At 43.1% G+C, this 10,691-nt stretch overlaps 1 protein-coding gene across 1 annotated transcript in view; it reads right to left on the reverse strand.

Moving 5' to 3' along the window:
• Positions 1–6,231, reverse strand: part of LOC124016941 (roquin-2-like) — a gene marked incomplete at its 3' end in the record, with an annotated part of 28,169 nt that extends 21,938 nt beyond the window's left edge. Inside the window, exons 1-3 of the mRNA XM_046332278.1 lie at positions 6,097–6,231; positions 3,544–3,866; positions 2,848–2,965 (exon numbers count right to left, since the gene is read on the reverse strand). Coding sequence (XP_046188234.1) covers positions 2,848–2,965; positions 3,544–3,774 — 349 coding nt within the window. The remainder of the gene's footprint in view (positions 1–2,847; positions 2,966–3,543; positions 3,867–6,096) is intronic.
• Positions 6,232–10,691: the final 4,460 nt, after the last annotated feature.

Genomic DNA, 10,691 nt, shown 5'->3' on the forward strand with positions numbered 1-10,691 from the left:
CACAGGAACAGAAACACAGACACAGTAACAGAAACACAGACACAGTAACAGAAAACACACACAGTAACAGAAACAAAGACACAGTAACAGAAACACAGACACAGGAACAGAAACACACACACAGTAACAGAAACACAGACACAGTAACAGAAACACAGACACAGTAACAGAAACACAGACACAGTAACAGAAACACAGACACAGTAACAGAAACACAGACACAGTAACAGAAACACAGACACAGGAACAGAAACACACACACAGTAACAGAAACACAGACACAGGAACAGAAACACACACACAGGAACAGAAACACAGATACAGGAACAGAAACAAAGACACAGTAACAGAAACACAGACACAGTAACAGAAACACAGACACAGTAACAGAAACACACACACAGTAACAGAAACACAGACACAGGAACAGAAACACAGACACAGTAACAGAAACACAGACACAGTAACAGAAACACAGACACAGTAACAGAAACACAGACACAGTAACAGAAACACAGACACAGGAACAGAAACACAGACACAGGAACAGAAACACAGACACAGTAACAGAAACACAGACACAGGAACAGAAACACAGACACAGGAACAGAAACACAGACACAGTAACAGAAACACAGACACAGTAACAGAAACAAAGACACAGTAACAGAAACACAGACACAGGAACAGAAACACAGACACAGTAACAGAAACACAGACACAGTAACAGAAACACAGACACAGTAACAGAAACACACACACAGGAACAGAAACACAGACACAGTAACAGAAACACAGACACAGTAACAGAAACAGAGACACAGTAACAGAAACACAGACACAGTAACAGAAACACAGACACAGGAACAGAAACACACACACAGGAACAGAAACACAGACACAGTAACAGAAACACAGACACAGGAACAGAAACACAGACACAGGAACAGAAACACAGACACAGTAACAGAAACACAGACACAGTAACAGAAACAAAGACACAGTAACAGAAACACAGACACAGGAACAGAAACACAGACACAGTAACAGAAACACAGACACAGTAACAGAAACACAGACACAGTAACAGAAACACACACACAGGAACAGAAACACAGACACAGTAACAGAAACACAGACACAGTAACAGAAACACAGACACAGTAACAGAAACACAGACACAGTAACAGAAACACAGACACAGTAACAGAAACACAGACACAGTAACAGAAACACAGACACAGGAACAGAAACACAGACACAGGAACAGAAACACAGACACAGGAACAGAAACACAGACACAGTAACAGAAACACAGACACAGTAACAGAAACAAAGACACAGTAACAGAAACACAGACACAGGAACAGAAACACAGACACAGTAACAGAAACACAGACACAGTAACAGAAACACAGACACAGTAACAGAAACACACACACAGGAACAGAAACACAGACACAGTAACAGAAACACAGACACAGTAACAGAAACACAGACACAGTAACAGAAACACAGACACAGTAACAGAAACACAGACACAGTAACAGAAACACAGACACAGTAACAGAAACACAGACACAGGAACAGAAACACAGACACAGTAACAGAAACACAGACACACTGATATACTAATACAGAGACAATTTCCCAAACTCTGGTATTGTTTACCAGAGCTAAAATGTAATCATGGTCTAAAACAAAAGTGCATTTATGTAGTCTGCTAGTGCTGCCCACAGTAGAAAACCCCTCTCATCCTCTAATAAATGTCCCATAGCAGGACAAAGTGCTGACGAAAGTGTCTTAAAACCCTTTATTAGAGTGGGTCTATTAAAGACCAGGGATGGATGACCACTGTCCCCTCTCCAATTCTGTGATCACCACAAAAACAGTTGACAAAGCTGCCGAGGGATTGAACTGCATTCTCAGCTTTCCAGGTGAATTAACCCAATAAACGGAGCACTGCTCCTCAGATATGGGCTTTTAAAAGCACTGATGGGAAAACAGGACTCAAGGTTTACTGCCCGTCTCACAGCGGTTTATGGGTCCTGGGAGAAGGATTTTCCATCCTCCACCATGCAATTATCAAATCATATTGGATTTGTAACATGCACTGAATACAACAGGTGTAGACCTTACCGTGAAATGTTTACTTACAAGCCCTTAACCAACCGTGTAGTTTTAAGAAAATAAATAAACTAAAGTATTCGCTACAGATGATCTACTCTGCAATATACTGTTATTCTGAGAATGAGGTATAATGAAATGTGCCCTTTGAAATGACATGCAGGGTAAAGTCATGTTGTTCGTTTAACTTCTTCACATTTCGTAAATATACTTTTGTCTTGTCATCTAATTGAAGGACTCCTTTAAATTAAACGAATTTAACTCAAACTACTTTCGGCACAGCTCATTACATTTCCTATTGATGTAATGTGGGGTTTCAGGCTTTGTGTTGGTGTGGGGGGCCCAAGTTCCGTATGGCCTTACAGAGCGCATGGGCTTCCTGGTTCTAGCTGCTTCTACATGCTCTGACGCAAACGTTCCCACCACATTAAGCTCAGACCCTGAGAATAACAGGAAATACTGTGTTTCTCTAACCTAACCTAACCTAACCTAACCTCAACTGCACACACACACACACACACACACACACACACACACACACACACACACACACACACACACACACTCACACACATGTACACTGCTCTGACCTCAGTGTCCCCTCAGAAGGAAAAAAAACACTGTGCTGAACACAGGGTCAGCAGCAGAGAGCACCTCTCTGTCTGGAAACACACACACACACACAGATGCATTTAGCACCAAATCTCTGTGTTCTGGTACCTTTTCCTCCACTGATGGGTTTGAGATAGAGAGCCAGCTCCTCCACACACACCCTGCACACCTCATAGTGCCCTACCTCCACAGCACTGCTCAGAGTCACAGCCTGGGACTCCACAGCCTGGGAACACACAACATCATTATCATGACACTCATCATCATAATCAGTATTATCATCACAATAATCACTCTCATCATTGGTATCATCATTATAATCATTATCACCATCATCAGTATAATCATCATCAGTATCATCAGCTTCACAGTCATCATCATTATCATCACTCTCATAATCATCATCGGTATCATCACTATAATCATTATCACCATCATCAGTATCATCATCTTCACAATCATCATCATTATCGCCATCATTGTCATCACAGTCATCAGTATCATCATCATCATCAATATCATCATTATCATCAGTATCATCAATATCATCATCAGTATCATTATTATCTTCACAATCATCATCATTATCTTCACAATCATCATCAGTATCATCACAATCATTATAATTATCATCACAATCATCATCATCACAATATTCAGTATCATCATCATCAGTATCATCATAATTTTCACAATCATCATCATTACCATCACAATCATTATCATTACCATCACAATCATTATCAGCATTAGCATAACTATCATCATCAGAAGAACCACAACAACAAGACATGCTGTGCCCACCTGAGCTCCCACCAGCTGTAGCAGGGCACTGTTGACTGGCAGGAGGTCGATGTCAGTGTTGATGGCTGTCTGGTCGAACGGACAGGCCTTGCGGTGCAGCTTGTGGAGACAGGTCTTACACACAGTGTGCGAGCAGCCCAGACTGATGGGCTTGTGGCCGCTGCTGTCGAACTCGTTGTAGCAGATGGGGCAGGAGAGGAACTCTGTCCACTGGGCCGCCTGCACTGGCATCCTGCTGCCTGTCCTCCCTGCTGTCACCTCTGGAGGGCGCTGTCTTGCTCAGGGGGATCACATGCCGCCACGCCCCGACTGCTCACTGACAACTGGTATAGAAGAAGAAAGAAAGTGGGTTAGAGTGCAGGTCAGCGTCCAGACTGGTCATCGCCAGAGAGATCCTGCACTCAATTGCTCCTCCATTGAGCAAGCTTTTTAGTCTTGGGCTGGGCTTTTAATGTGTCTGGGAAACTGGCCTGTTGAGTTTCAGTGTCGTTTTTGTATTTCGTTGCCTTGAAAATACAAAAAGGTGCCAACTGCCCAGGTGCAATGCTCCATAAATCTGTCGCCTAGTGGCTATAGACGTTGTAGCTGTTTCACAATCACAATCTTGGAAAATAATGTAGAGCGGTGAGCGGCAATCTCTCAACGCTTTCTTTCTTTCCCTCAATCTCACTCTCTTCTACACCTCTCTCATCCAGTGCCCACAATCCTCTGTAACACAGGTGGTTTGCTGAACCACACTCTCATGATGAGTAACCTCGTCTTGAGACCTGAAGACTTGTGTTAACTGCCTGATCTAATGCATAGGCTTTAGCTCAGCTAAAGAGAACACCTGCGCCACGAAATTAGAACCTCAGTTGATCACACACCCACAACCCCACCCATTCTGCTGCATATCCACCCTCTCTCTGATGCCTTCCCTGCCCTTACATCATGCCTCCTCCTGGGCAAGCAGGTGGAGAGGCCTCCCTTGGCTGGCTAAAGACCATGGAGGTGCTCTACCATGGCATGATCCTATCAGTCTGATTTACACACTGACTGAGTACCAGGCCAGATTTACACCCCTCTCTCTCTATCTGACTCGCTCCCTGTCTCTCTCTGTCTCTCTCTCTCTCTGTCTCTGTCTCTTTGTCTCTCTGTCTCTCTCTTTCTCTCTCTGTCTCTCTCTCTCTCTCTCTCTCTCTCTCTCTGTCTCTCTCGCTCTCTCTTTCTCTCTCTGTCTCTCTCTATAAACTCAGCTACAGGGCACAGGATTATAAATCCTCTGAGTTAAACCCAAGACAGCAACAGGATCAGTATGGGCACACAGAAGGAGACAGGGATTTAACCAGAATCTGTCTTTATATGGCAAACTCCTTTAAGTCCAGGAAGCAGCCGTTTAACTTGCCATTAAGCAGCGTTTCAAGCTTAATAATGTCTAAATACGTAAGTTACTCACCAAATATGGAGTTTCGATTATCAGCTATAGTCAATTACTGCTGTCACAGCCGGTATGCAAGGTCTAAATAAAAATGTACATGCAACCGAAAAAATGCCTCTACGGCAACATCCTTTGTATTGTAGATTTGTAGGCACTAAGGTTAGTGCTGTTCGGGATCCTTGGGACGTGAACGATTGAAGGTGCCGAATAGACCTTTTTATTTTCGACCTTTTATGGAAGTACATACCGGCCGTGACGTCAGTAAATAATTGTTCACCTTGAAAAGCAGTGAATGGCAAGTTGAATGGCTGCTTCATGGGCTTAAAGGAGATTTGCCATATCAACGTCTCCCGTAAAGCTAGATTCTGGTTCAGACAGAGATAGAGAGAATATGCTCATACAGCCAGTTGTAGCCAAATGGATAAGGATAATTGCTGCAGACGATCTGGCCAATAAGCCAGTCTGTGCAAGGCTTTAATTTAGACCATGGGGTTCTGTACGATGCAGGAAAAGCACCCGGGAGCCACGGCTGCACCGACAGACCGGCAACTGCTGGGTGGAACCAACTGCTCCATCATCACCCCTCACCCAATGCATGGCATGAGGAAGTTGCCTCAGGCAGGCCCAGAGACGGCTCTACCAGGCTAGACCTGTACTATCTTACTGTAATGCGGAGTTCAGTTATGCAACAAAGGAACACACTACTGTTCACAATCAATCATTGTGCAGAGAGAGGGAGACACCATCCACCGTGAACCCAAGGACAGGTGTGTGTGTGTGTGTGTGTGTGTGTGTGTGTGTGTGTGTGTGTGTGTGTGTGTGTGTGTGTGTGTGTGTGTGTGTGTGTGTGTGTGTGTGTGTGTGTGTGTGTGTGTGTGTGTGTGTGTGTGTGTGTGTGTGTGTGTGTGTGTGTGTGTGTGTGTGTGTGTGTGTGTGTGTGTGTGTGTGAACATTCTTGACTGGCTGTGTCCATCATTAACTAGAAAATGCCATTATGTAGTAATAACAACAATTAACTCAACTCACGAATCTCACCCAACTAGATAATGAAATATTGCATAAAGTATATGCATGCCTACAATTCTATCTACTAAAATATCAAGCAGGTCAAGCTTTTTTCCAACTAAATTACGCACCATCCAAGTGGCCCAGGGCGCGCGGTGTCCACATTGCCTCTCCCGCGTGAACAACTCCATGCTGATCTTGCGCGTCATGTTTCCGCGAGTGCTCAGTCACTGGCTCGCGGACTAAAGTGAAAACGCATGTAAAGGCTATCGGGGGGACGTTTTGGAGAGCTGAAGTTAGATTTGATGACGCGCCGAAGCCTCTGGGCGGGGAAATGGTAAATACAATTTGAACCACAGTGAGTGATTCAGTGTCTCGTTGAAACCACATGTTCCTGACTGTAAGATACAGCGACATATCCTGTTGGTCGGGGCGCCCCAGATCATGGAAAACATCTCCCCAGGAAGGATTAGGCGGCTGCCTAGGGTGGCAGATTGACGAGGCATTTTCTGAGATAAATTGACCAAGACGCACCTCGAACAACAACACATAAAACCTCACATAATTCTGCCTAAAAACTATGACAATTTCTCTCAACCAGTGGCGTGTGGGCTTTTTATGTGAGCGCCCGTTGATAAGCAAATACTTTGTCAAAGGCAGGGGCGCAAAACAGTTTGCTTGTCCAATCCCAGCGCGCCTCTCCATGGTGCTGTTGGAGAGACGCATCTCTGCAGCGATCCACCATCGTTCCTTCAAAAAAATCTAACATAAATCACGTAGTAGATATACGATATGGTAGAAATAGTATGTGGCATTTTCTGTAGCAGGTTTCTCCGATCAAATGGACGAACCTAAATAGTGCTCAAACAAGTAAAAAACGTGCTGTCATGTTATAAACAACATATCCTAAAAACGGTACAAGTCAAAGTAACATGGGCAATATGGAATGGACAATCACAACTATTGTCCAGGAGTTTCATCCCATTATTATGATCAGTGGCTTCAAGTTTGAATAGTTCATTTATGACATAGAGTACATTTTATTGATATAGCTGATCGTAGCGAAAAATAAAATACTTCTCTATTTCCCGCTGTGTAAACACATTGCAAATAGGCTCGCGATAACTCCTGATAGAGTTGGGTAGCTGATATTCAGAGTTTAAAATAGTCAAATTGATTAGTCACAGCAAACATGACTTATAAAGTCAATGCAATGGCCTGTTTTACAAAAAATGGGCCTACCACATGGATGGCCGACATGGTAGGCTACACCCCAGTAAGCATGAGCCGACCTCTTTTGGATGTATTTTTTTAAATCCTGTACTGACAACGTTTTTTGGTGTTTTACTTACCACATTGATGGGCATCATAAAATTCAATTTCAGACAACATGGTAAGCTACACCCCAGTAAGCACAGGCCGATGCCTTTTGGGCCTCTCTTTTGGTGCAGTTCCAGACTTGCCTTGATTTCCACATCCACAGTCTATGTTTGGTTCCGATTTTGTCCGGTCTTGACCAGCCTTGATTTGGCCAAAACATAGACATTTATAAATTACTTATTTTCAACTTTAATTCAGAACCAAAAATGGGCTTGATTTCAACACAGGAAAAATATATATTTTTAACATCCAGAAAATACATATTTTTAAACGTCCAGAAAATGAGCCTTTTCACCTTTCATTCACAACCTAAATGGAACCTAACTTCAACTTCTGGAAAATACGTATTTTAGATGTCTTTTAGACGTCTTTTCAACGTCATTTTGCTTACTTATTCTAGTTTTGCGGGAGGCAGTGTTCGTCAGTCTCGCCTAAAGTGGCAGATAGGCAAAGATCGGCCCTGATCTCCTCGTGATATAGAATCTTATACAGTAACCGATGTGATAAACTATATATAAACAAGAGGAAATGGCATGCTCATCATCTTGTGACTACTGTGGGTGAGAAAAGGGGATATTTGTCCTCACACACACACACACAGTCTTCCACCAGCAGATAATTTACATTTAACATGTGGCTATACCCGTTTGGCTCTACACATTTGGCTGTCCTCAAACATACTGTATGCCCCAGTCAGTCCTCACATGGCCCCATAGAGTTCCCTGTTGGCTCATAGTTCCCTATGTGCCTCAACAGAACAGCAGGTGTTCTAGAACCTAAAGGACTGCCTGGCATTCTAAATGGATCATCAGTGAGTCTGCTGATGGACAGGCCCTCATGTTAGTCGGTCCTCCTCCCCCTTTGGGCAGGGGTAGAACCTGAATCCATGTAATGTGAGGAGGTTAGCTCCAGTAGTAGGGCTGTTTTATAAGTGTGTGTGTGTGTGTGTGTGTGTGTGTGTGTGTGTGTGTGTGTGTGTGTGTGTGTGTGTGTGTGTGTGTGTGTGTGTGTGTGTGTGTGTGTGTGTGTGTGTGTGTGTGTGTGTGTGTGTGTGTGTGTGTGTGTGTGTGTGTGTGTGTGTGTGTGTGTGTGTGTGTGTGTGTGTGTGTGTGTGTGTGTAAAGTGCTGTTTAGGACCGTTCCATTATTGAATGAGGAATGGAGGAGAGGAGAGAGGGGGAATATTGGGCCTCTCTTTCTCCATCCTCTGAACAAGGTTTCTGCTACTTCTAGAGCCATACTACAACCAGCGAAAACTTAAGATTCCAGTATGGCAAGCAGAGACAGTGACAGTATACAGAGACAGTGACAGTATACAGAGACAGAGACAGTATACAGAGACAGAGACAGTATACAGAGACAGAGACAGTATACAGAGACAGAGACAGTATACAGAGACAGACAGTATACAGAGACAGAGACAGTATACAGAGACAGAGACAGTATACAGAGACAGACAGTATACAGAGACAGAGACAGTATACAGAGACAGAGACAGTATACAGAGACAGACAGTATACAGAGACAGAGACAGTATACAGAGACAGAGACAGTATACAGAGACAGACAGTATACAGAGACAGAGACAGTATACAGAGACAGAGACAGTATACAGAGACAGAGACAGTATACAGAGACAGACAGTATACAGAGACAGTGACAGTATACAGAGACAGTGACAGTATACAGAGACAGAGACAGTATACAGAGACAGACAGTATACAGAGACAGAGACAGTATACAGAGACAGACAGTATACAGAGACAGAGACAGTATACAGAGACAGACAGTATACAGAGACAGACACAGTATACAGAGACAGAGACAGTATACAGAGACAGACAGTATACAGAGACAGAGACAGTATACAGAGACAGAGACAGTATACAGAGACAGAGACAGTATACAGAGACAGACAGTATACAGAGACAGTGACAGTATACAGAGACAGTGACAGTATACAGAGACAGAGACAGTATACAGAGACAGACAGTATACAGAGACAGAGACAGTATACAGAGACAGAGACAGTATACAGAGACAGACAGTATACAGAGACAGAGACAGTATACAGAGACAGAGACAGTATACAGAGACAGACAGTATACAGAGACAGAGACAGTATACAGAGACAGAGACAGTATACAGAGACAGACAGTATACAGAGACAGACAGTATACAGAGACAGAGACAGTATACAGAGACAGAGACAGTATACAGAGACAGTATACAGAGACAGACACAGTATACAGAGACAGAGACAGTATACAGAGACAGACAGTATACAGAGACAGAGACAGTATACAGAGACAGAGACAGTATACAGAGACAGACAGTATACAGAGACAGACAGTATACAGAGACAGTGACAGTATACAGAGACAGTGACAGTATACAGAGACAGAGACAGTATACAGAGACAGAGACAGTATACAGAGACAGAGACAGTATACAGAGACAGAGACAGTATGGGCTCAATAACTAGGTTATTATAGGAAGGCTACAATCATGACACAGTAACAACTGATGAATTACTGAATGCTAGAAACATTCGGAATGCACTGCACTTTATCTTGCATTAGATTGTACTGTTAGACAAATAAGATTAGCAAGCAGAGACAGTGAGAAGGTCAATTCGATAGGTGAATGTCATTATAGCGCCAAAACCCGCTCAGAGCATTGTGTCTGTAGGTCCTATCGCATCCCCTGTTTGTATTTTGTAGTGTTCACGTTTATCGTCGTTATTAAACATGATGAACACTAACCACGCTGCGCTTTGGTCCTCTCCTTCGTCCACAGAAGAAAGCCGTTACATGAGGTCCTTTCAAAACAAACTGTTTGTAGGAAAAACAACAAAACAAGCTTGTTTCCTCTTCCTGGTTTCAAAAATAACAAAAGTGTTTATTTCCTGTTTTTGTTTATCAGTTTGGATTTCTATTCTGAGGTCAACATTTTACAATGTAATTAGTAGAGTGACTTTCAAACATAATCCATATGTCACGGTTAATATTAGAATATTAATTTAACCATTTGTTATTCTCATTTGGGAACAGAATAACTGCAGTCCTCTATAAACACAACTATAAGTGCAACTTTACATTTGTAGGCCTTGTGATATTAGGCCTGGGGCACATTATATGCTGTATATCAGACTGTATTCATTTTGATTTATGAAGGCCTTTTCAGAGTGTATTCAGCCTGACATCAGTACCTTGGCGGTGGTTGGGTGACACCGGCACATCACCCGTGAGAGATCTGACTGTACACGGAAGTAGGTGCAACAGTCATTATTGGAGCCTGCATTTTGTTAGGGAACTTCGGTGGACAGCCAGTTTGTGTAACATTGT

This window comes from Oncorhynchus gorbuscha, unplaced genomic scaffold, assembly GCF_021184085.1.
Source record: "Oncorhynchus gorbuscha isolate QuinsamMale2020 ecotype Even-year unplaced genomic scaffold, OgorEven_v1.0 Un_scaffold_1246, whole genome shotgun sequence".
In the NCBI taxonomy this organism is placed as follows: Eukaryota; Metazoa; Chordata; class Actinopteri; order Salmoniformes; family Salmonidae; genus Oncorhynchus; species Oncorhynchus gorbuscha.